This window comes from Heterodontus francisci, chromosome 8, assembly GCF_036365525.1.
Source record: "Heterodontus francisci isolate sHetFra1 chromosome 8, sHetFra1.hap1, whole genome shotgun sequence".
NCBI classification, from domain to species: Eukaryota; Metazoa; Chordata; class Chondrichthyes; order Heterodontiformes; family Heterodontidae; genus Heterodontus; species Heterodontus francisci.
Window position 1 is genome coordinate 98,663,362 of NC_090378.1, and position 27,570 is coordinate 98,690,931.

At 42.8% G+C, this 27,570-nt stretch overlaps 1 protein-coding gene across 1 annotated transcript in view; it reads right to left on the minus strand.

Annotated features, from left to right (window-relative positions):
• The window catches only part of rgl1 (ral guanine nucleotide dissociation stimulator-like 1), a 299,289-nt gene extending 282,523 nt beyond the window's left edge, over positions 1-16,766 (minus strand). Inside the window, exon 1 of the mRNA XM_068037816.1 lies at positions 16,616-16,766. Within this exon, the coding sequence (XP_067893917.1) occupies positions 16,616-16,642 (27 nt within the window). The 5' untranslated portion in view covers positions 16,643-16,766. The remainder of the gene's footprint in view (positions 1-16,615) is intronic.
• Between the last annotated feature and the right edge of the window lie 10,804 nt (positions 16,767-27,570).

The window sequence follows — 27,570 nt, forward strand, 5'->3', positions numbered from 1 at the left end:
CAATATGCTGACCCAAAAATCTACCTCACGGTCTAGACATTTTGAATTAACTCAGCATTCACAGCCTTTTAGAGGTTTCAGATTTCCATGACCTTTGTGTGAACAATGAACAATTACATCCTGATTTCACACCTAAATAGCTTAGCTTTCATTTTAAGATTGTGTCACTTTTTTTCTGAATTCCCCCACCCAAGGAAATTATCTTTATTCACCCCAACAAATCAATGATAGCTCTTAAACCTGCTGAACGCAATGAAATAAAGCTAGGTTTATGCATTCTATCCTAATAATTTAACCCACAATATCATTTCATACAATACCCCTTGCACGACCAATCTACCCATCCTGAGGTGCCCATAACTGCATGCAGCAATCCAGATAGAGGCTGACCAAGGCTGAAGCATCATTTCTCTTTTGTATACAACTTCCTTGAGGCCAACATTCCACTAGCTTTTTGATAACTAAAAGCTAGTTCAGATATTAAAAGTAATTTGTACATACACAATCTCTCCATTTATTCATATCTCCTAATCTCCCACCATTAAGAAACTAATACAATTCCTCTTATCCAAAAGCAGTTTACCTCACATTGAACTCTGCCACTTTTGCCTTTTTAAAAAAAATAATTCATTGATAGGATATGGGTGTCAAACTGGCTAGGACAGCATCTATTGTCCATCCCTAATTGCCCTTGGTGGTGTGCTGCCTTATTGAACTGCTGCAGTCCATACACAGTGCTGTTGTTAGGAGGAGAGTTCCAGGATTGACCCAGCGACAGTGAAGGTATGACGAGATAGTTAAGTCAGAATGGTGTGTGGCTTGGAGGTGAACTTGCAGGTGGTGGCGTTACCATGTGTCCTTCTAGGGTGGTAGGGGTTGTGTGTTTGGAAGGTGCTTTCGAAGGAGCCTTGATGAGTTTCTGTCATACATTTTGTAGATGCTGCACACTACTGTCACTGTGCATCTGTGGTGAAAAAAGAGCAAATGTGGAAGGTGGTGGATGGGGTGCTAATCAAGTAACCTGCTTCGACCTGGATGATAGATCTCTGAGTGTTTTCGGAGCTGCACTCATCCAGGCAAGTAGACAGTATTCCATCACACCCTTGACTTGTGCCTTGTAGGTGGTGGACAGGCATTGGGGAGACGGGAGGAGAGTTACTTGCTGCAGAATTCTCAGCCTCGGACTCGCTCTTGTAGCCACAGTATTTATACTCACTTAATCAGTTTATGTCCCTTTATAACTTTCTGCAGCCATCTGCACAACTTACTGTGTCTCCTAACTTCGAGCCATCTGCAAACTTAGATGAAGGAATGGAGTTGCATGTCTATTTCATTGACGTATATGCTGAAAATTTGAGGTCCCAATACGGATACTTAAGGAGCACCAATTGTTACCTCCCACCAGTGAACAAACCCTCATTCACTCTACCTCTCATCTCCCAACCAACCAATTACCGATCTATGGCACAAAGTTACCTCGATTTTAACCAAAGAAAATAATAATAACTAAGAAACAGGAGGAGGTGTAGACCATTCAGCCCTTTTGAGCCTGCTCCACCATTCAATAAGCTACCTCAATTCCAGCTTCCCACACTCTCCCCATTAATTCCTTCAGTATCCAAAAATCTATTGATCTCAGTCTTGAATATATTCACCGATTGAACATCCACAGCCTTCAGGAGTAGAGGATTCCAAAGATTCACAACCCTCAGTGAATAAATTTTTCACCTCCGTCCCAAATGGGTGACCTCTTATTCAGAGACTGTGATCCTCAGTTCTAGGGACAGCAGCCAGGGGAAACATCCTCCCAGCATCAATCCTGTCAAACTCCTTAAGAATTTCATCTAATTCAAATGATATCACCTCTCATTCTTCAAAACCCATCTCATTCGCTAACAACCTTAAGGAAAGAAAAGATGCCAGCCGTACCTGGTCTGGCCTACATGCAACTCCAGACCCATTGCACTGTGGTTGACTCTCAACAGCCTTCTGAAATGGCCTAGCAAGTCACTCAGTTGCATCAAACTGCTACAGAAACATTGAAAAAGAATGAAATTGGACAGACTATCTGGAATCAACCAAGGCACTGGAAACATATCAGACTCCGCTCGATCGACCCTGCAAAGTCCTCCTCACTAACATCTGGGGAGTTGTGCCAAAGTTGGGAGAGCTGTCCCACAGACTAGTCAAGCAGCAGCACATACCACACTCTCAAATCATACCTTACAGTCAATATCCCAGACTCCACCATCACTATCCCTGGATATGTTCTGTCCCACCAAAACAGATCCATCAGGAGGTGGCAGCTCAGTGGTATACAGGTGGGAGGGAGTGGCCCTGGGAGTCCTTAACATGCAGTCCAGACATCATGCAGTTTCATGACACAGGTCAAACATGGGCTATCAAACCTCCTGCCGATTGCCACCTACCACCCTCCCTCAGCTGATGAGCCAGTACTCCTCCATGTTGAATACCAAAAGGAGGTAACAGGTGGGGGACTTCAATGTCCACCACTACTGTATAAGCTGGCAGAGTCCTGAAGGACATATCTGCTAGACTGGGCCTGCAAGAGGGAAAGATTTACTTGACCTCATCCTCACCAGACCATGGCAGTATTGGCTGGAGAGCACATCCCTGTGGAGATGAAGTCCTGTCGTCACACTGACGATGCCCTCCAATGGGATCTAGCAGCTCAAAACTGGGCATCCATGAGGCACTGTAGACCATCAGCAGCAGAAGTGCATTCAACCACAATCTGCAACCTCACAGCCCAGCATATTCCTCACTCTACCACGACCAGGGGATCAACCCTAATTCAATGATCATTGCAGGAGAGCATGCCAGGAACAGCACCAGGCATATCTACAAATGAGGTGCCAACCTGGTGAAATGACAACACAGAACTACATGCAAACAACAGAAGCAGCATTCAATAGTCAGAGCAAAGTGATTCCACTACCAATAATTCAGATCACAGCTCTGCAGTCCTGCACACCCAGTTGTGATACCAATAAATGGACGAAGGCACCAGATGCAGCAAAGGCCATGGGCCTCGACAACTTTCCAGCTGTAGTACTGAAGATTTGTGCTCCAGAACTAAATGCGCCCCAAGCCAAGCTGTTCCAGTACAGCTATAATACTGGCATCTACTCGACAATGTGGAATATTGCCAAAGTATGTCCTCGCCACAAAAAAAAGCAGGATAAATCCAATCCACCCAATCACTGCCCCATTGATCTACTCAAACCAGCAGCAAAGAGATGGAAGGCACCATTGTCAACGATATCAAGCAGTACTTATTTAACAATAATCTGCTTACCGATGCTCAGTTTGGGTTCTGCCAGGGCCGCTGGACTCCATACCTCATTACAGTCTTGGTCCAAATATGGACAAGAGAGCTAAATTCAAGGAGGTGAGGAAAGAGTGATAGTCCTCGAGATCAAGGCAGCATTTGACAGAATATGGAATCAAAGAACCCAGCAAAATTGAAGTCATAAGAGGCGGAGTTATTGTCATTTATGGCATAGTAGGTGGCCATTCAGCCCATCAAGTCCATGCTGACTCTCCAAGGAGTAATCCAGTCAGTCCCACTCTCCTGCAAGTTTATTTCCTTCAAGTGCACATCCAATTTCCTTTTGAAATCATAGTTTCTGCTTGCACCATCCTCATGGGCAGCGAATTGCAGGTCATTACCACTCACTGCACAAAAAGTTCTTACTCACATTCCCCCTGCATCTGTGTCCCCTAGTCCTTGTACCATCACCAGTTACTGGGAACAGTTTTTCCTCGTCTAACTTATCTAAGCCAGTCATAATCTTGTACGCCTTTATCAAATCTCCCCTCGATTGCCCTTGCTCCAGGGAGAACAACTCCAACTTTTCCAACTTAACCTTGTAACTAAAATCCTCCATCGCTGGAACCATTTGGTAAATCTCCTCTTCACCTTCTCAAGGACACTCCCATCCTTCCTAAAATATGGTGACCAGAACTAGGCACAATACTCTAGTTGGGGGCCTAACCAGAACCTAATCAGGTTCAGCAAAACTGTTTTTGTACTCAATTCCTCCATTTACAATGCCTCTATTTATGAAGCCCAAGATCCAATATGCTTCGCTAATCATTCTCTCAACATGTCCTGCCACCTTCAAAGATTGATGCACATACACCCCCAGATCTTGCACACTCTTTAGAACTGCACCATTGTCTACGTTGCTTCACCCTATCCCTTCTGCCAAAATGCATCACCTCACACTTGTCAGTATTAAATGTCATCTGCTGCTTGTCTGTCTATTCTGCTAGAATATCTATGTCCTGTCGCAGGTGGCTCGTATCATCCTCGCTGTTTGCCACTCCAAGTTTGGTAATGTCAGCAAATGTTGAAATTCTACTCTGTATTCCATGATCCAAGTCATTTGTATATAGCAAAAAAAAAAAAACAGTGGTCCTACCACTGGCCCTTGGGAATCGGGATAAAACTCATGCACAGAAGAGGATGGTTGTGGTTTTTGGAGGCCAATCCTTTCAGCCCCTGGACATCACTGCAAAAGTTCCTCAGGGTAGTGTCCTAGGCCCAACCACCTCCAGATGCTTCAGGAATGACATTTCCTCCATTATAAAGTCAGAAGTGGGGATGCTCGCTGATGATTGCAGTGTTCAGTACCATTCACCAGAATACAAGAATTAGGAGCAGAAGACGACATATGGCCCATCAAGACTGCTCTTCCATTCAAAATGATCATGGCTGATCTTAGGATTCAACTCCACTTTCCCACCCGCCATAGCCCTCGATTCCGAGACACCAAAAATCTATATCTATCCCAGCCTTAAATGGATTAAACAATTGAGCATCCACAACCCTCTGGGGTAGAGAATTTCAAGATTCACAACCCTTTGAATGAAGTAATTTCTCCTCATCAGTCCAACATGATCGATCCCTTATTCTGAGACTGTGCCCCTATATTTTAGATGCCCCGACCAGCAGAAATAATCTCTGTGTCTACCCTATCCAGCCCCTTTAGGATCTTATGTTTTAATGAGATCACCTCTCATTCTTCTAAACTCCAGAGAATACAGGCCCAATTTACTTAGCCGCTCATAGGACAACCCCCTCATCCCAGGTGCACTAGATTGGTCCCTTCGTTGTACCTCCAATGCAAGTATATCCTTTCTTAAATGCAGAGACCAAAACTGCACACACTACTCCAGATGTGGTCTCACTAAAACCTTGTACAATTGTTGCAATGCTTCCTTATTCTTGTGCTCCAATCCCCTTGCAATAAAGGCCAACATGCCATTTTCCTTCCTAATTGCTTGCTGTACCTGCATGTTAACTTTGTGTTCCTTGTACAAGCACACCCAAGTCTCTTTGAACATCGACACTTACAAGTTTCATGCCTTTCAAAATATATTCTGCTTTGCTATTCTTACAACCAAAGTGAATTACTTCACACTTCCCTACATTATACTCTGTCACCTTGTTGCCCACTCACTTAACCTATCCATATCTCTCTGCAGCCTCTCAGTCATTCCCACAGCTTACCTTTCCACCTACCTTTGTATCATTAGCAATTGTAGATACATTACTCTCCATATTAATGACTTAGATGAAGAGACAGAGTGTAAAAAGCTAATGCCCCAGCACTGATCCTTGCAGCACTCCACTATTCACTGCCTGTCAACTTGAAAATACCCATTTATGCCCACTCTTTGCTTCCTGTCCGTTAACCAATCCTCTATCCATGCTAATACAGTACCCCCAACTCCATGAGCCCTTACCTTGCCTATTCATCTTTTATATGGCACCTTATCGAATGCCTTTTGGAAATCCAAGTATACTACATCTACTAGTTCCCCTTTATCTACCCTACTAGTTACATCCTCAAAAAAAAACTCAAATTTATCAAACAGGATTTCCCTTTAGTAAAACGATGTTGACTTATTCTAATCATACTGTGAATTTCTAAGTGCATTGTTAAGACGTCCTCATTCGAGACTCCTCAGATACTAAAGCAGTCTGTGTCCAGATGCAACAAGACCGGGACAACATTCAGACTTGGGCTGACATGTGGCAAACATTTGTGCCACAAGTGCCAGGCAATGACCATCTCCAACAAGACAGAATTGTTCCATCTCCCTTTGATGTTCACTGGCATTACCATCACTGAATCCCCCACCATCAACATCCTGAGGTAACCATTAACCAGAAACCTAACTGGACCAGCCATATAATTACAGTGCTACCAGAACAGGTCAGTCTGGGAATTCTGCAGCAAGTAGCTCACCTCCCGACTCCCCAAAACATGTTCACCATCTACAAGGCACAAGTCAGGAGTGTGACAGAATACTCTCCACTTGCTTGGATGAGTGCAGCTCCAACAACAAGAAGTTGGATGCCATCCAGGACAAAGCAGCCTACTTCATTGCCACCCATCCACCACTGGCACAGTGGCAGCTGTGTACCATCTGCAAGATGCACTGCAGCAACTCTTACCTCCGACAGTACCTTCCAAACCAGAGACCTCTACTACCTTGAAGGACAAGGGCAGCAGACGCATGCCACTTGCAAGTTCCCCTCCAAGCCACACACCACCGTGACTTGAAGCTAAATCGCATTTCCTTCACTGTTGCTGGGTTGAAAGCCTGGAATTCTTCCTAACAGCACAGTGGTTCAAGAAGGTAGCTCACCATCACCTTCTCAATGGCAATTAGGGATGGGCAACAAATGCTGGCCTTTCCAACAAAGCTCACATCCCATGAAAGAATTTAAAAAGTACTGGGAATGTGGGCCTAGTTTACTCTCTCTCTCTCCGCACAAGAAAATTTTCACATCCCAAGAATCAACCTAGTGAACCTTTGTTGCACTCCCTCAAAGTTATGTGTATCCTTAATGTCAGTGAACTAGTAATAAGAGACCCAGACTAATGCCCTGTGGACAGGTTCAAATTCAATTAATTTATAAAGTAAACTAAAATTGAAAGCTAAGACTAATGACACTAAGACGATCAATTGTTGTAAAAACCCATCTGGTTCACTAATGTCCTTTAGGGAAGGAAATCTGCCATCATTACCTGGTCTGACCTACCTGTCACGCCAGACCAACAGCAATGTGGTTGACTCTTACATGCCCTCTGAAATGGCCTAGCAAGCCACTCAGTTGTTAAGGGCAATTAGGGATGAGCAATAAATGCTGGCTTAGCCAGCGATGCCCACATCCCATGAAAGAATAAAAAAAATCACAAAAGGAATTGGTGCTTAAAAGGCTATCACACTATTTGCTTTCTGTACCTACATGTTAACTTGAAGTGTACAAGAACTCCCAGGTTTCTCTGAATACCAACATTTCCTAGACCCTCAAATTAATATTCTTCTTTTCTATTGTTCCTTCCACAGTGGAAATCTTTTACTTTTGCCAATAACTTCTTGTATGGAACCTTATCAAATGCCTTTTTAAAGCCCACATAAATAGCATCCACAGACACTTCTTCATTTACCTTATTAGTGATTACCTTAAAACATTCAACTAGATTAGTCAGACATGACTTATCCTTCACAAATGCATGCTGACTCTCTGATCAGTTCACACTTGTTCAAGTCTTCGGTCACTGTTTTATTTAGAGATACAGCACTGAATCAGGCCCTTCGGCCCACCGAGTCTGTGCCGACCAACAACCACCCATTTATACTAACCCTACAGTAATCCCATATTCCCTACCTACACTAGGGGCAATTTACAACGGCCAATTTACCCATCACCTGCAAGTCTTTGGCTGTGGGAGGAAACTGGAGCACCCAACAAAATCCCACGCGGTCACAGGGAGAACTTGCAAACTCCGCACAGGAAGTACCCAGAATTGAACCCTGGAGCTGTGAGGCTGTGGTGCTAACAACTGTGCCACCCTTGATGATGCTGGCAGGGAAGCTACTGGGATCAAATTTCAACTGACAGGTTTGTCGTTTCCTGGTTTCTCCCTGCTTCTCTAAATGATAAGCAATGGAGGGGCATTTCCTATTACACAATCCAACCATACAATCCAGAATCTAGAGAATTTTGGAAATTATATCCAACACGCCTGCAATTTCCTAATCTATTTCTTTCAATTATGTGGAGTGGAAACCATCAGGTCCTGGAGATTTATCTAATTGAAATGCAATTATTTTCTCCATCATTATTTTACTACTTGTATTAAATCCAATAGGTTCCTCCCGATTTTTCTTAATAAAAGGTTTCCTGTATTGCCAACATGTTAATCATCTACTATGAAAACTGATAAAGGCACTCCACACAAGTGCCAGGCAATGACCATCTCCAACGAGAGAATCTAACCATCTCCCCTTGATGTTCAGTGGCACTGTGGCTAAAAGAGCAGGTCAGAGGCTAGGAATCCTACGGCGAGGAACTCACCTCCTGACTCCCCAAAGCCTGTCCACCATCTGCAAGGCACATGTCAGGAGTGTGATGGAATACTCTCCACTTGCCTGGTTGGGTGCAGCTCCAACAACACTCAAGAAGAAGATCGACACCATCCAGGACAATGCAGCCCGCTTGATTGTTGGTATATGGGGTGCCATTCACTCCCTCCACCACCGACGCAGTGGCTGCAGTGTGTACCACCTACAAGATGCACTGCACCAATGCACCCTAGACAGCACCTTCCAAACCCGTGACCTCTACCACCTAGAGGGACAAGGGCAGCAAATGCATGGGAACACCAACACCTGCAAGATCCCCTCCAAGCCACACACCATCTGACTTGGAACTATAATCACCTTTCCTCCATTGTTGCTGGGTTAAAATCCTGGAACTCCCTTCCTAACAGCACTGTGGGTGTACCTACTCCATATGGACTGCAGCGGTTCAAGAAGGCAACTCACCACCACCTTCTCAAGGGCAATTAGGGTTGGGCAATAAATGCTGGCCTAGCCAGCAATGCCCAGATCCCCACAAAAGAATTTTAAAAAACTCCGTTAACAGATCTGCAGTTACCTTACAGCTCCATTTGTCTCACCTGCATCTGTCTTTAAAGGCCCACATTCTCTCTCACCATACTCACTCAATATATTTAGAAAAAAAACTTTTACTGTTAACTTTGACAGCTCTTTCAAGTTTTTTGTTCCACATTCCTTTTTGCACAGCTTATTACCTTGAAAGAAGGCACTTGAAGCTTTCAGAACCTCAGCATGACCCAAAGCAACATACAGCCAATCAGGTACATTTGAAGTGTGGTCATTGTTATAATGCAGGGAAACACAGCAGGCTCCCAAGCATACAGCAATGAGATAGTGACCAGATAATCTGTTTTGGTTGGTTGAGGGATAAATATTGGCCAGGACACCAGCAAGAACACTTCTGCTCTTCAAATAGTGTCAAGAAAACTTATGCAACAGGACTCTCGCCACTGACTTTGACTGAGTCATAACCAGAGGAGTTTGCACTACATCAGTGAACCAAGTAATAGAACACCGGACCTGCACCGCTGTCATAAATTCCTCCCGTAAAACCAAGGAAGTTTCAAAGTGAACTCTCTTTACAACAAAGAGGACTTAAATGCATGCTACCCTTCAATTCCTATCGCTTCTTGCTTGTGTGCGTGAGAGAGTAGGTGAGGTTGCGAATATTTTTTCTGGTATTGTTTACTAAATAGTTTAACTTTTAATCCTACGAGAAAACCTGTTTTTTGTTTGACATCAAACACTCAAACTAAATTTTTTTTTTTAATAAAGAAAGCATCTTATGATCTATTGAGGTGAAAACTGGAAGTCATCCACCCCATCTCCCAACTCTCTAACACTCCTTTCTCTCTACTTCAACTATCGTTAGTTTTCCAATCACAACAATTATTCAGAGAAAAGAAAAAGTGATACATGCTAAAAAAAAAGCAGCACTGAAGTCTACAATGTTTCCACACGTTGACTCATACAACAGCTATCTTCAGTTGTTCGCTGCATTGAAACAGTTTCCATGGTTACAGATTTATGCTGTAATAGATCATAAGGTCACCAGCACGATATACAGGACAAAAGTCACTGGAATTTATTGCTTTTTTAAAAAATCTGTGTAGCAAAGAAATGAAGTATACTTGAGCAGTTATATGTTGTAAAGCCAATGGAATATTTCACTTATGGAAACTCTCATCACTGATTACATTTCACAGGGGCTTCAATGCCAATGTTCAGTTAGAGAACCGCAAGTTTTACTTGATAATGATACTCAATACTACCAAGACTTTTGATACAATTGCCATAAACAAAGAAGAGGGACTGAGAGTGGAAATGACCTCTACTGCTGCAGTGACTTACATATATATGTATGAGTGTCTAGTGTGTTAGTGTGTCAAGTTAAAAATCTTACTAAGTAGTTTGACTAGAGAAGTTGGGATCATTCTCTTATGAGCAAAGAAGGTTAAGGGGAGATTTGATAGAGGTGTTATGACACAGCAAATAGTGTTGGTAACCAGATGACATTTTAAATAATTGCAAACATTCTGGCAGGGGTTAGGGGGCGCAGTTGTAGGAGAATGAGAATTTGACTAACCGCTGCAAGTTATGGTCTGGAATCCATTGTCCAAAGTTGGTGGGAGCCAATTCAGTCATAACTTTCAAAGGGGAATTGGCCATATACTTGAAAAAGAAAAATTTTCAGGGCTATGGGGAAAGAACAGGGAGTAAAACTAATTGGCCATTTCACTCAAAAACCTGGCGTGGCTATGATGGGCCAAATGGCCTCTTCTTGTGCTGTATGATTCTACGAAAACTGGAGGTGCATTATCTTTAGTGGAGCCATGTGGAGATGGACAGCAGCAAGTGCTTGGTGGTGGGGTAGAGGTGGGTTTGGAGATGGGGGCATGGAGGAGAACCCTGCTTACCATGAAACTAGTGTAATGCTTTGACAATAGATTTGCCAGTTTTTCTCCCTCTGCCCAAAAGGTCAACTCCTTCTGTGACACGTTTCCATGTGGCTTTGAGGCACTTCTCCAAAGCAGCTATTTGCGTCTGAGCCAGGACGGTGAATGCTTGCAGCCTAATTGACCGCACCAAGAGGGGACGGAGGAAGCATGAGGAAGATCAGCAACACACACACAAATCAGGAGCAAGGACCAAGGCCACTTTTGCCCTTCCTAATCAGAGGGTAGGTGAAGCCAATTGTGGCAACCTCACCACCACGCCATCTGAGACTAACTAACATAGCACAGAATGAGAACTGAATCTGGAACCTTCCTGGTCTGTATATCTCACAATTATTCACCGTCTTCAACAGCTGAAACACCAGGGGAATTGCTGGACAAAAAGTTCACCTTTTGCCATCTTGGCAATTGCATAATAAAACAATAATGGAATTTTTGACTAAATCATAGCAATCAATCTCCATCAATAAGTCTACAACAGACCCAGCCGCGATGTGAGGAAAACCCCCAGTGGTAGAGTGCTTTGGGAACCATAGATCCTAAGTCACCTTTACCTTCCCAAGCATTCTATGCTGACTACATTATGTGCTGCAAAATACTCACATAAATGTATCCCAAAATGCTGACCATGTCACAATATGACTTTTGTTTTAATAAAGACAGAAATAATTTTTGTCCCAAACACCAGTGGAGCTTTCCTCTAAAAAGGTGAGCATTCATCTACAAGTCTACTGCACCTGTGACTTAAGTGCAGCATTGCATAAAACAAATATTTTTGCTTTTTTAAAATTTGAACTCAAATATTGATACAGGCAGATTAACAAAATATCACAAAATTAGTAAAATGCATATGATTAGTAAAATAAGCACTACTAGTTATATTTCAACAATGGCCTAAGCATTTAATCAACAAACGATGAAGCCATGAATGAGTTGTGAAAGTCAGATTACCCTTTGGAAAAAAAAAATCAACAGATAGGCAGCGGATAAGCTGTTATATACCATGATCACTTTTATTACATAATAGACATTTCTAAATGTATGATGCGGGTGGATCTCCCATAGCATTAGTTATAGTGAGTCTGGGCATAGAGTAGCAGTTGAAGTGTTGCGATGAAGGACAGTGAAATAAGTGGATTGTGGACAATGAGGAAGTGTTTTTTGATTGGTTCTGGGAAATTTGATCAGAGAATTTTTTTTTTTAAAAAGCCTACTTGTTAAAGCAAAAACAAACATATATGGGCAATCTAAAATAAACACAAACTGTTGTAAGCACTCAGATCAGGCAGCATCTATGAACAGAAGGCGGCAAGATTGATGTTTAGGTTGCAGACTTAGATCAGAACCCTCCTAGGCTTACGAACTCTGGCTTGGGTGCATTACTGGAGACTTCATCACATGACCTTCCACCTCAGAGCTATCCAGCCCCATCCCACTTTCCAGCCCCTAGCTTGTAGCCCTGTAGTTACAGTGCTTCAAGTTGTAGGGAAGTGACTAGAATTCTACCCCTACACTCCTGCCACTGATCCATCCAAGTGCACTGCTTTTCCAAGCCAATTAGAAAGCAATTAAGACTCGTTACACAATTGGATTAACCTTGACTGTCAGTCAAACACTTCTCTCTCTTCCCCCATCCCCAATATTTTTTACAACATTTAAATGTGTTCAAACAAGATGCAATGAACACAATTAACAGCTCAATGATTTTTCTCCCAGGTTGCTTGTAGCAGTGTCCTGGAGATTAATCTTCAATTCCTGCAGATCCCAGAACAATCCTGGAGGGTTGGCAACCCTATACTCTGCAGAGATGCTATCTGACCTGCTTACTGTTTCCACTGATTTTTCTTTTCAAGACATTTTGCTTGCTCATATCATACGCTCTCCAGGCATTGACTCATTTGTTGTGTAGATAAAGCCACTCATGGTTTGTGTATTCCTGCTGCTGACCTTCATTTTGACCCCTAGGCTCTGGCTTCACAATGGACAGGAACCCTGCAGCATAGTGGAGAGAAGTCTGTACACATACTGTGCGTTCACACTATAATTATCAAAAATATGGCAATTAAAAAAAAAAGTTGCAGACATGGTTGTTTAGCTCCCATCCACAAGTTGTTGTTATGTCAGCTTGGCTCAATTGAGAGCACACTGTCCTCCAAGTCAGAATTTGTTGGTTCAAACTCAATACCAGGTCTGGCTACATAACCTGCCTGACACTCCCGTACAGGGAATACTGCTTTGGTAGAGACATCCTCCTTTGAAGGCGATGTTAAATCAGAGCCTCAGGTGGACGTTAAAGATCCTATGGCTCTATTTGGAGAGTAGGAAGAGGTTCTCCCAGTGGCCTGGCTAACATTCCACAACCATCATAAAGCAGATCAGCTGGTCAATCACCACATTGTTATTTGCGAGATGCAGGTGCTGCAGAATAGCTTCTGTATCTGCCTACATAACAGTCGTTACACTTTCAAGTATTTCATTTTATGAGATCCTTGAGGTTATTTTCACACAAGAATCTATAACAATGCAAGAATTTCTTTAAATTAGGAGAAAATTCATGTGAATTATGTGGCATCTTTCAAACCTCTCGATTTGGGAATTGTGCCATTAGATTGGAAATTTACTAATGTCATTCCATTATTTAAAAGGAAGGGAGAGAGAAATTAGTCAACCACAGGTCTCTCAGCTTAATGTCAGTTAAAGTCATAGAAATCAGAAATGTAAAATCATAGAAAAAGAGGCCATTCAGCCCATCATGTTTGTGCTGGCTGAAAGAGCTATTCAGCCTAATCCCACTTTCCAGCTCTTGGCTCATAGCCCTGTAGATTACAGTGCTTCAAGTTGTAGGGAAGCTACTTGAATCTATCTACACAGAGACTGAGCATTTAAACAAATCAGCTGATCAAAGATTTTGTTAAGGTTTAGTCATCTCTGATTAATCTAATTCAATTTTTTGAGGAATTTAGCAAAAGGTAGATAAGAGTGTGTCCATGGACATTATCAAAATGGATGTCCAGAATGCATTCTACAAGATTAACAAAAAATTCAGTGCATAAATTGGAGGTACCCTTTTGATCAAAGCTGGAAATCATTTGGGAGGTAGGACACAGAGTGGGGATAAAGGTCAAGTACTCTGACTGGTGGAAAGTGACATTCCCAGGATTCCAGGGCCTCAACTTTTCACCAGGTGTATTAATGACTTGGCTGCTGGAATAGAGAGATACAGAGCTGTATATCCAAGTTTGCAGATGACACTAAGTTAGGAGGCACATTAAGCAGTGTAGATGGGAGCAGGAAGTTGGAAAGAAACAGACAGATGAAGTGAGTGACCAAAACTATGGCAATTAGAGTTCAATATGCCAGCATTCGCCAGAGCTGGCGGGCAGCCATAAAGACAGGGCTAAATTGTGGCGAGTCGAAGAGACTTAGTAGTTGGCAGGAAAAAAGACAGAGGCGCAAGGGGAGAGCCAACTGTGCAACAGCCCCAACAAACAAATTTCTCTGCAGCACCTGTGGAAGAGCCTGTCACTCCAGAATTGGCCTTTATAGCCACTCCAGGCGCTGCTTCACAAACCACTGACCACCTCCAGGCACGTATCCATTGTCTCTCGAGATAAGGAGGCCCAAAAGAATGAGCAAGTGTGAGGTCATCCACTTGGGACCCAAAAAGCCAAGAGTATTTGCTAAAGGTTGAAATACGAGGAACTGTATAAGAGCAGAGAGATTTGAGAGTCCAAGTAAATAATTAAAATCCAATAGGCAGATACAAAAAGCAATTCAAAAGGCTAATGCAATGTTGGCCTTCATCTCAAAAGGGGCTGGAATACAAAGTTACACTACAGTTGTACAAAGCTTTGGTAAAACCACATCTTCAGTACTGCATTCAGTTCTGGGTACCATACTTCAAGATAAATATTTTGGTCTTGCAAGGGGTGCAGCACAGATTCACTAGAATGATACCGGGGCTAAAAGGGTTATATGGGAGGTCAGGTTGCATCAACCTGTCTTCCATTAACTTAAGTATAGAAGATTAGGGGTGATCTAATTGTTTAAGACGATGAAAGGATTTGATAGGGTAAAGAGAGAGAAACTGTTTCCTCTGGTGGGAGAGTCCAGAACAAGGGGGCAGAGCCTCAGAACTAGAGCTAGACAGTTCAGGGGCGATGTCAGGAAGCAGTTCTCAATACAAAAGGATAAAGTAAATCTGGAACGGTCCCCCAAAAAGAACTAAAAGAAAAGCAAAATACTGCAGATGCTGGAAATCTGAAATAAAAACAAAGTGCTGGAAATACTCAGCAGGTCAGGCAGCATCTGTGGAGAGAGAAGCAGAGTGAAAGGTCTGTGACCTTTCCTCAGGGTTCTGGTGCAAGGTCACCAACCTGAAATGTTAACTCTGCTTCTCTCTCCACAGATTCTGCCAGACCTGCTGAGTATTTCCAGCACTTTCTGTTTCTATCCCCCAAAAAGCAGTTGAGGATAATTGTCAATTGAAAACTTCAAAACAGAGGACAAAAGTTTTTTGTTAGGTGAAGGTATTAAGGGAAACAGAACTAAGGCAGGTAAATTAAGATAAAAGTTCAGCTATGATCTAACTGAATGAGGGAACAGGCTTGAGGAGCTGAACAGCCTACTCTCATTCCCTTGTGTACCTTAGGCAGAAAAAAGATAAAACCACTGGATCGTGTCCAAAGGGGGCGTCTAAGAGTCATTAGGTTTGTTATAAAGCCTGATACTTGCCACTTAATGAATCAGAGGTGGGGATATTCACAGGGCTACCAGGAATTGTTAATCCACCTCAGTCAGTGAAAGACACGACACACACAATTAGCACACCACTCTCTTCCCCACCCCCACCAACTGCAGCAACCAAGATGTTCATTCAATTGTATCTCACCGAATGATTAAATTTGTGCTTCAGTTAATGCATTAGTAGAATTTAATCTACACTGGATTACCAGAACTGTTCGATGTTATATAAAGCAGCAATTTATTGAAAGGGTTGAAGGAACATCAACTGAAATCCATTGCGGGAACTGTTAAATTCACTTAACGCATGGTTATTTTGATTGATGCTGATTCTGTGTAGGAATATGTATTTCAGCTTCACAAAAACAATGCATTCCCCCAGTCACTATCAATGAGAATTAATTGCATTTTGAATCAGTCAAAAATGCAGGGGCATCAGACTTGGTACAATAACAGCACACCAGCATTACTACTAAGCAATTTTAAAAGCAGTTCAAGAACATGGATACATATAATCCAAAAAAAAAACTCCAAGGTGAGTTTTAGGTTTAACAGTGCCAAAATCTTTTTTTAATAAAAAACTGGCGCAAAATGAACAGGGGGTAATGGACACAGGAGCAGCTCAGGTGCACCTGCCTATCCTGTCCCAGACTGAAGTCAGTGACCATGGCAATCAAGCAGGCAAGAGATGATTAATGAATCGCATTCGAAACAGCTCTTTAAAAATTCAAATTCGATACAACAGCTAATTCAATGGCATGAATTTTGTTATCAAGGCATTTTTTTCCTAGCTGGAAACACAAAGTCAGTGAATAGATACTTTGTGTGGCAGATCCTTCAAGAATCCTGCAAGGGTTTTATTTTTGGTTTGAATGTGAAATGAGAGTGAACATGATTTGCAGATATCCGCATCTTAATTCAGAGATTGCAGAACCTCCTCACCTGCCCTGCTCACCCCCTTGAACACTTACCTGACAGTCAAAAAGGAGGCACTCCATTACTCGTGGGTAAAAGCTGCCCCTTTGTGCTTCATTTACCGCCTGTCCCTTTACATCTCCTCGCCCCTAACGCCTGCAACTCAAACTCACAGCCTCTGGTCTGTGCAACAAAGTGCCGCTCTGCCGCTCCATAAATCCGGCCTCAGATAGACTCCCAGCTAGGCAGTGCGCAGCGCTCACTTAAAGAGACAGAGCAGGTGTATAAAAACAGTAAATATCAACAAACATTACTACACCTTTATATAGTTGTAAGATGCCTTATACGGCAACAACATAGTTTTCTGCATTTGTACAAGTGAAGAGATTAAAGGGGTGTGTTTTTAATAATTAAAAATGATAATTACACTGGAGCTGGACATTCCTTTTTAATTTAAAGTTGTAACTAAAAATCGATATCACCATTTGATAAGGAAATTGGATAAATACTTGAAGGTAAATTTTGAAGGGTTGTGCTGAAATAACAGGGGCGTGGGCCTAATTGGATTGCTCTTTCAAAGAGCTAGTACTGGCATGATGGGCCAAACAGCCGCCTTCTGTGCTGCATCATTCTATGATCTGGCAGCCAGCCGTGAAACATCCTCTATTTATAAACAGGTAAACAGGGGAGGCAAACGGGATACTGTTTTCCCAGTTTCAGTCACAATCTTTTATAAGCTCAGATACATTGAACAACTGTCCAATTGACATCTAATAACCAATGGTCATATTTAAACCTGTTCAGGTTTTTAAATAAGATCATAGCTTTCAAACTATTAAAAAGACCTTCAGCTGGTAAAGTGATTCTGAGGTTCAACTTAAATATTCCTTCCTCTTCACACACACATAATTGGTCATTCTGAATTTATGGCCTTATCCCTTTGTAAAAACAAAAGAGTTCTTTCAAATTAATCAATTTATTTTTTTTATTCATTCATGGGATGTGGGGGTCACTGGTTAGGACAGCATTTATTGCCCATTCCTAATTGCCCTTGAGAAGGTGGTGGTGAGCTGCCTTCTTGAACCGCTGCAGTCCATGTAGGGTAGGTACACCCACAGTGCTGTTAGGAAGGGAGTTCCAGGATTTTGACCCAGCAACAGTGAAGGAACGGCGATATAGTTCCAAGTCAGGTTGGTGTGTGGCTTGGAGGGGAACTTGCAGGCGGTGGTGTTCCTATGCATGTGCTACCCTTGGCCTTCTAGGTGGTAGAGGTCGTGGGTTTGGAAGGTGCTGTCTAGGGAGCCTTGGTGCTGCAGTGCATCTTGTAGATGGTACGCACTGCTGCCACTGTGCGTCAGTGGTGGAGGGAGTGAATGTTTGTAGATGGGGTGTCAATCAAGCGGGCCGCATTGTCCTGGATGGTGTCAAGCTTCTTGAGTGTTGTTGGAGCTGCACCCATCCAGGCAAGTGCAGAGTATTCCATCACACTCCTGACTTGTGCCTTGTAGATGGTGGACAGGCTTTGGGGAGTCAGGAGGTGAGTTACTCGCCTCAGGATTCCGAGCCTCTGACCTGCTCTTGTAGCCAGGGTATTTATATGGCTATTCCAGTTCAGTTTCTGGTCAATGGTAACCCCCAGGATGTTGATAGTGGGGGATTCAGCGATTGTAATGCCATGATGTCAAGGGGAGATAGTAGATTCTCTCTTGTTTAGGATGGTCATTGCCTGGCACTTGTGTGGCACGAATGTTACCTGCCACTTATCAGCCCAAGCCTAGATATTGTCCAGGTCTTGTTGCATGTCTACATGGACTGCTTCAGTATTTGAGGAGTCGTGAAAATGCTAAACATTGTGCAATCATCAGCGAACATCCCCATTTCTGACCTTATGATTGAAGGAAGTCATTGATGAAGCAGCTGAAGTTGGTTGGGCCTAGGACACTACCCTGAGGAACTCCTGCAGTGATGTCTTGGAGCTGAGATGATTGACCCCCAACAACCATCATCCTTTGGGCTAGGTATGACTCCAACCAGTAGAGAGTTTTGTCCCTGAGTCCCATTGACTCCAGTTTTGCTAGGGCTCCTTAATGTCAAGGGCAGTCACTCTTACCTCACGTCTTGAGTTCAGCTCTTTTGTCCATGTTTGAATCAAGACTGTATGAGGTCAGGAGTTGAGTGACCCTGCTGGAATCCAAACTGAGCATCATTGAGCAGGTTATTGGTAAGCAAGTGCTGCTTGATGGTGCAGTTGACAACACCTTCCATCACTTTACTGATGATTGAGAGTAGACTGACGGAGCAGTAATTGGCTGGGTTGGATTTGTCCTGCTATTTGTGTGCAGGACATCCCTGGACATTTTTCCACATTGTCGGATAGATGCCAGTGTTGTAGCTGTACTGGAACAGCTTGGCTAGGGGTGCAGCAGGTTCTGGAGCATAGGTCTTCAGTACTATTGCTGGAATGTTGTCAGAGCCCATAGACTTTGCAGTATCCAGTGCCTTCAGTTGTTTCTTGATATCATGTGGAGTGAATCGAATTGGCTGAAGACTGGCATCTGTCATGCTGGGGCTTCAGGAGGAGGCCGAGATGAATCATCCACTCGGCATTTCTGGCTGATATTTGTTGCAAATGCTTCAGCCTTATCTTTCGCACTGATGTGCTTGGCTCCCCCATCATTGAGGATGGGGATATTTGTGCAGCCACCTCCTCCTGTTAGTTGTTTAATTGTCCACCAGCATTCATGACTGGATGTGGCAGGACTGCAGAGCTTAGATTTGATCCGTTGGTTGTGGGATCACTTAGTCCTGTCTATCGCATGCTGCTTAAGCAGTTTGGCATGCAGGTTGTCCTGGGTTGTAGCTTCATCAGGTTGATAGCTCATTTTGAGATATGCCTGGTGCTGCTCCTGCACTCTCCATTGAACCAAGTTTGGTCCCCCGACTTGATGGTAATGGTAGAGTGGGGGATATGCCAGGCCACGAAGTTACAGATTGTGGTTGAGGACAAATCTGCTGCTGCTGATGGCCCACAGCGCCTCATGGATGCCCAGTTTTGCATTGCTAGATCTGTTTGAAATCTATCCATTTAGCACAGTGGTAGTGCCACACAACATGATGGTGGGTATCCTCAATGTGAAGATGGGACTTTGTCTCCACAAGGACTTCACAAGGTCACTCCTACCAATACTATCATGGACAGATGCATCTGCAACAGGTAGATTGGTGAGGATGAGGTCAGGTATATTTTTCCCTCTTGTTGGTTCACTCACCACCTGCTGCAGACCCAGTCTAGCAGCTATGTCCTTTAGGGTTCGGCCTGCCCGTGCAGTAATGGTGATACCGAGCCACTCTTGGTGATGGACATTGAAGTCCCCCACCCAGAGTACATTCTGCACCCTTGTCACTTTCAGTGCTTCCTCCAAGTGGTGTCCAACATGGAGGAGTATTGATTCATCAGCTAAGTGGGGGTGGTAGGTGGTAATCAGCAGGAGATTTCCTTGCCCATGTTTGACCTGATGTCTTGAGACTTCATAGTGTCCAGGGGAACTCCACTCTGACTGTTTACCACTGTGCCACCACCTCTGTGGGTCTGTCCTGCTGGTGGGACAGGACATACCTAGGGATGGTGATGGCGGTGTCTGGAAATTGTCTGGAAGGTATGATTCCGCGAGTATGACTATGCCAGGCTGCTACTTGACTAGTCTGTGGGACAGCTCTCCCAACTTTGGCACAAGCTCCCTGATGTTAGTAAGGAGGACTTTGCAGGGTCGACAGGGCTGGGTTTGCTGTTGTCGTTTCCGGTGCCTAGGTTGATGCCAGGTGTTCCATCTGGTTTCATTCCTTATTGACTTTGTAGTGGTTTGATACAACTGAGTGGCTTGCTAGGCCATTTCAGAGGGCATTTCAGAGTCAACCACATTGCTGTGGATCTGGAGTCACACGTAGGCCAGACCAGGTAAGGACAGCAGATTTCCTTCCCTAAATGACATTAGTGAACTTAGATATCCTAGTGTGGAAGTGCAAGGTCATTAAACTAAACATTCAATTCAAAAGTATTACAGGGATTAATTCCTGTTTTTAGTGTTTATGGTTAATAAACAGGCCACAAAACCCCCTTCCCAAAGCTAGCAATGTGTTAGAAAACCACATAAACAACCAATTAGATTTATGATTGGTGTGAAATAATTGCTGCTTCTTCTAATAAAAATGACCACACCATAACTGTGGGGGAGGAAACACCTTAGAATTGCTAACTTACATAGGTTGTTCTATGTAACTTCAGATAATTAGAAAGGCTGTGTTCTCTTGGCTGGCTTCCCCTGGCAGTACAATCCAAATCTCACACTCTGAGCACCTCCAGCCCCACCCAATATGATATCAGATTTTTGCTGTACATGAATTCACACTTGGCTGTCCTTTTTATCGACATGGGGAAGCAGCTGGAGCATGCTGTCACCTATTGCATCTTCAATGGATTAGGGAGCAATGTTCCATCTTCCCCATGCCAGTGCAGGCTGTTCTCAGTAATGCTTTCATTCTGGTCCAAGAACAAACAACTGCAAATTCATTTTTTTGACTGGATGTCAATAATCCCTGAGATTAATGTTGTGTTTTAGCAAATCATTTCTAAATTAGAAAGATGCTTGGATGTCCTGTTGCGAATACTGCAGAATATGAATGATTTCCTTAGGGAAAGATTGGAAATGTTAGTCAAAGACAATGCAGCCTGTTATTCACCAACCAAAACCAAGAAAAGTCATGTTAATTTTAATTTCCACACTTACTGCTATAAAACTTGCTTATATTTCCATGTGACAGCTTCCTGAGATATACTTTTTACCGAATGCTTCTATTGGTGCAAAGATATCATGGACTGGTTCATGAACTCGCTAAGAGGTGAGCAGTTCACAGTATTAATATTGCTGTCTGAATAGATTTTTTTTTAAAGCCTAGTTTCAAAAACTAGTCAAAATCAAAAGAGTTTACCAACACCATAGAAACAGAGAAAAATTATGGCACAGAAGGAGGCCATTCAGCCCATCGTGTCCTTGCTGGTCGAAAAAACTTGCCGCCCAATCTAATCCCACCTTCCAGCACTTGGTCCATAGCCTCACAGGTTACAGCACTCCAGTTGCATGTCCAGGTATCTTTTAAAAGAATTGAGGGTTTCTGCCTCCACCACTGTTCCTGGCAGTGAATTCCAGACACCCACCACCCTCTGGGTGAAAAAGTCTTTCCTCATGTCCCCTCGAATCCTTCTACCAATCACCTTAAATCTGTGCCCCCTGGTAATTGACCTCTCTGCTAGGAGAAACAGGTCCTTCCTGTCTATCTAGGCCCCTCATAACTTTGTACACCTCAATTAAGTCACCCCTCAGCCTCCTCTGTTCTAAGGAAACTATCAGTGCCAATTTATAGCAAATTTAACCCCGAGTGTTGTTATATTGTTTATTCAGAACTCTGCAGAATTTTTTTTACATATGATGAAATGTTAACACCCAAAATACTTCCACTCAGTGGGAGGAGGGTGCTTATCAATCCATTCAACTCTTCCTCCGCTCTCCAGGCCTATTGAGAGAGAAAACATGAAACTGTCTCTGTGCAAACATGAGGGAATCCATCTGTGGGAAAGAGTTCTCCCCTGAGGAAAGAGTCCGGAACCTATAGGTAAGGGAAAATTTGCTATGGGTAAAACATTTTAGAAGATGTGTTCCCAGAGGAAAAAGGGAGGAGGGATAAAGGGCAGATTAAGTATTGTGTGCTAAAAAGTTCATTGTCACTGGGTCAAAATCCTAGAACCCCCAACCTAACAGCACTGTGGGAATACCTTCATCAAAAGGACTGCAGCAGTTCAGAAGACGGCTCACCACCATCTTCTCTGGGGCAATTAGGGATGGGTAATAAATGCTGGCCTTGCTGCCAACACTCATAACCTGAGAATGACTTTTTAAAATAGGTGCAATTTGGGAATATAGAAACGTACAATGATTTGAACTAAAGCCAAAACAATGTATGTGAGCGGGTATTGTGCCTGTACTGTTCTTAAACTGAGTTCATCACAACGGATCAGAGTCAGGCCAAGGATGCAGGGAATTTTTAACCCTTCCATGACAAAAGGAAAGTGGTGGGGGGGTATAGACTAAAATTTCAAAAATCTGAATACCCACCCCAATCCATTTAGAATGTGCCCATGTCCAGTTTTAATGGAGATAGGTTTGGGGGTGAGGGGTGTGGATGACGAACCTGCTCAGGAGAGGCAGGCCAGTTAGTTAAACACAATAAGAAGGCTACTACCTCAAATTTTAACAGACTCTTAGATTTAATGCCTCCAGCATGGGTTTCCCAGGGCTCAGAAATCCAACAGCTGAAGGGCGGTGAGAACGGCCAGATCCAATAGCTGAATGTTTTTCCAACACGGCTTGCGGGCCAGGCAGAGCAGGAATGCTTCCCTCCGGCCCTTCAAGCAAACCTGCTTTCCTCCACTGGATTCCAAGTTCCATCTCGCCGCTTGATTCAAAGCCCTCTTCTCCCCACCACCCCAACCCCCGCGGTTTCTCCCTCTTTCGCTCTTCTCCATTCCCTGGCTGTGGCTTACCCAATGCCAGGCATCCAGCCTTTCAATCAGGCCAGCTGTCTGGCTGAAGGTTGTTGCAAATGCTTCAGCCTTGTCTTTTGCACTGATGTGCTGGGCTCCCCCATCGTTGAGGATGGGGATATTTGTGGAGCTACCTCCTCCTGTTAGTTGTCCATTCATGACTGGATTTGGCAGGACTGCAGAACTTAGATCTGATCCGTTGTTTTGATATTATGTGTTTCTTTTTTCAAATCAGTAATCTAGTTCATGCTTGGTTTAAATGCAGGGATTTTCCTTTGGTGCAATAATTTCCACAATGTGGCAAGGCAGGAACTCTACCTATCTGACTGCCCTGTGCAGATCGCACCAACTTTGGCATTGTCAACCTAATTTGAAAGCACTGGGTGATCTCCTGGCATTGTTAGCACCTCTGATTGGGAGCACATTGATTTGTGGGTGAGAATGGCTTGCTGCTACCAGAATATAAATGCCTACAGCAGCTTAAAGGGCCATTGAATCATTGATTCATACGTAGATGACAAGAGATGAAAAACTCACTATTTTAACCCTGGCTGCGACCTAGGACAGGATTTTGCATTTTGTATCAGGACCCCGACGTGGGAGTCAAATGGGGGGGTCACGACCCCCTACTATGTTGGGAGCAGTCACCGGCTGTGATTTTCCCTGAATTGACCAATGAGTGACCAGAGGGTGCATCCGCCATCCAATTAAAGATGGTGGGTGGGCTCTCGAAGCTGGAGGGCCAAAAGGAGACCCTTCAACACAGAAGGAGCTACAGCCTGCCATTGCAGGTAAGGGAGAGAAAGGGTGCCTCCATCTTGAGGTGCCCACTCAGCAAGTTTAAGAAATCTAAATTTAAAAAATGGCCACAGCTGCTGGGTCACCATTGTGGAGGTCTGGTTTTCTTCTGTTAGGCCACCCCATGCTGCCCACGCCACGGGGTGTCCACAGACCGACTGGAAATTTAATTCACCTCAATTGTTTACCTGCCTCTGTTCTCACCCCCAGATTGTGGCAAAAATTCTGCCCTTATTTTCTCTAATATATGTGCAATACAATGAGATGGCTGTGAAGGAGTGAGATGGAGACACAAGGATGAATAAGAGCGATGACAGTTAGATATCAATAAAATAGAGATTATACTTTCTTTGGGCATAGTATGATAATGAAGGAGTCTAGGTCTATAATTCCTTAGAGTTTAGAAGAATGACAGGTGAGCTCATTAAAATATCATGTGATTAGGTGTTTTAGAGGTTAAGATAGTGGTCGACTAATCTATTGTGTTCTGTATCTGTGGGTTTAATCCCATCCTTTTTGTTGATGTGATTGGAAAAACAATGTTAATGTGAGGAAAAACTTCTTTACACAGCAAGTGGTTGGGATCTGGAACGCACTGCCCAAGGGTGTGGTAGAGGTAGGCCTTTAAAAGATAATTATCTGAAGAGAAAAAAAATTGCAGGGCTATGGAGAAAAGCGGGAAACTGGGATTAGGTGAGTTGCTCTCACAGGGAGCCGGCACAGATATGACGGGCTGAATGGCCTCCTTCTGTGCTGGAACCATTCTATGAAACATATTAAATTCTTAAGGGGTTTCACGGAGTGGATGCTGGGAGAATGTTTCCATTGGCTGGGGAGTCTAGAGCTAGGGGTCACAATCTCAGAATGAGGGGTCAGCCCTTTAGGTCTGAGGAGAAATTTTTTCACTCAAATTGTTGCCAGTCTTTGGAATTCTCTAATATAAAAGCAAAATACTGCGGATGCTGGAAATCTGAAACAAAAACAAGAAATGCTGGATTCACTCAGCAGGTCTGGCAGCATCTGTGGAAAGAGAAGCAGAGTTAACGTTTCGGGTCAGTGACCCTTCGTTTGGAATTCTCTACCCCAGTGAGTAGTGGATGCTAAGTTGTTGAGTATGTTCAAGACAGAGGTCGAAAGATTTTTAGATACTAAGGGAACCAAGGGATATGGAGATAGTGCGGGAAGGTGTAGCTGAGCTAAACAATCAGCCATGATCTTACAGAACGACAGAGATGGCTTGTCCAGTCTCCCGCTCCTATTTCTTATATTCTTATGAGTGACATTACCTGCAAGTTTTTCTTGAGCTCATCAAAGGATATTCACGGAGTACCTTATGCTTCCTTAATTGATGAGCGTTTCATTTGTTTTAAATGGAATATACCATGGCCAGCCAGAAAAAAACTATCCAATCATGAGGCTGATTGTAAGTCCCTTGTGAATTATCCCATCAGTTTCACCTTAGCCACTCTTTATTCTAGTCGAACTGCTGGCAATGAGACATACTGGACGATAAAAAAGGAATAAGACAAATGCTGTGGGGGATGGTGGCAAGGGGGTGGGGTGGTGGGGGGAAGGTGGGGGGGTGGAGGTGAAATTGTTCTGCATCAGTTATGTGAAACAGGCTGATAAATCAGCAGCTCTCTTTACATTGACTGCAATGGAAAAGGAAATCAGGCAGTCTGTAAAATACACTGCCGATTCATCGTGAACCCATTTTATCTTACTGGGGAAGACCAATTCCACCCATATAAATCTGAAGTAAAAACAGAAAATTTGATGGACATGGACTGTAGGCTATTCAACATCTGAAAGGGAAACATGACTAAACGGTTTTGAGAGTGACTCTATTGTAATGAAGGGTTACAAAGGTCACATCTGAAGCATTAACTTACATCTCTCTCTCAGATGCTGATTGACTTGCTCCATATTTCAGGCATTTTCTGTTTTTTCATTGCACATCACATTCTATATGTATATAATTTGTATGTGACTAATTAATGTAATGTAATTAAGATTACGAGCTCTATATCGAGTACATCATATATTTGTGTTTGGGAGGGAAGTATACTACAAATTATTTTACAAAATGACTAAAATGATGAACATAATCACCTATTGAAGCACAACAGCACAATTAAACCACTGCTTGCATTAAGAATCATTGCTCAAAGCACTTTGCAGGGATGATAAATGTGAATGAAAGATGAGAATGACTGGGGAGAAATGGAGCAAAAGGCATCATCAGAAGAATAGACTTTTAAAAAGCTTTTGAAGGACCTAAAAGAATCTACGGCAAATGGCTTTGGGAGGGAGTTCCAAATAGTAGGAACTATTCTATTGAAAAGAATACATTTACACATGCATCAAATCATTCAGACAGAGAGAATGGTGTCTCATTTCCAACAACACAGTAAAGCCTTTTATTCTGAATAAAATTTATTTGGTTTTTTTTAAAGAACAATCACAGACAGAATTAAAGAATTGCAGATTCGAAGCTGAACCAGTCCGAATGACCCTGTCACCCACTGGAAATAGTGTTATAGTTGAGGCCCGAGGTTTGAGATTTGAGAAGGCTCCATTTTTTTTTAACAAAGTAGTGAAACAGCTTTCTTTTTTGGTGTAATTGCTTAAACTCTGTTGACAGCAGTCTTGACACAGAATTGCGCAGTTTTTGTGTGTGTGTGTGTGTGTGTATTTTAAGAAATACATGGTTCAAAGAGGAAGGCTAATAGAGAAATAAACTGCACAGAAAATACACTGTAAAAAACACTGAACATCCCATTTCTATACACAAAGAAAAGTAAGAATTAAAAACACAAGAAAAAGATCCAAATATACTTCAGGTAGCATCTTAACTGAGCATAGAAACAATTAACTCAAATCTATTTTCAATATCTGTCTAAATTACATCAAATAGGAAAGTGTAAGGATTGTTCTCTTAGACAAATGACTGTTTTGCAAGATGAAATACAGAAAGTTAAAAGGTGATGTATTATGAAAAGTAAGAGCATTCCAATGGTCAGACCACAAGAACTGAAGAACCCATTCATTTTTACATCGGTAAATTTTTGTATGTACATTTTAATCCAAAATAATTTAAAATTGCATCTTCATACAGATGATGTGCTTTTATAAATTAAACAACCAAAAAGAAAAGCAAGTAGTGTAATATATTAATATTGTTTAATGCTAAAAAAACCACAATGATTTGAGTTATTCAGTGTACAACTTAAGCAAGGCTAAGTAAAAAGCAAGATGGGAATAGAAGAGATAGATAACAGTTCTCCTGTGGCACAGAGAGCACAGGAACACTCACTTAAAAAGTACTCATTGGAAAATTAAAAAAATAAAACTCATCCAAAATCACTAAAGCAGCAATTGCATCAGGGCTGCCCAAAAGTTCAGCATCTGAACTTTGCTCCTGTATTACAGTTATCTATCAAAGTTGATGCGTTACCAATTACAGACAGAAAATATGTCCTTCATGCTAAACAACCAGAAAGCATCTAAAAGAGTTTAATTTCACCCACTCTGCTGCCTGCTCCTTTGGAATGCTCTTACTTTTATCAATCTCTACTGAAAAAGTGTTAAGATTTCATTGTTCTACATCAAGCTGCT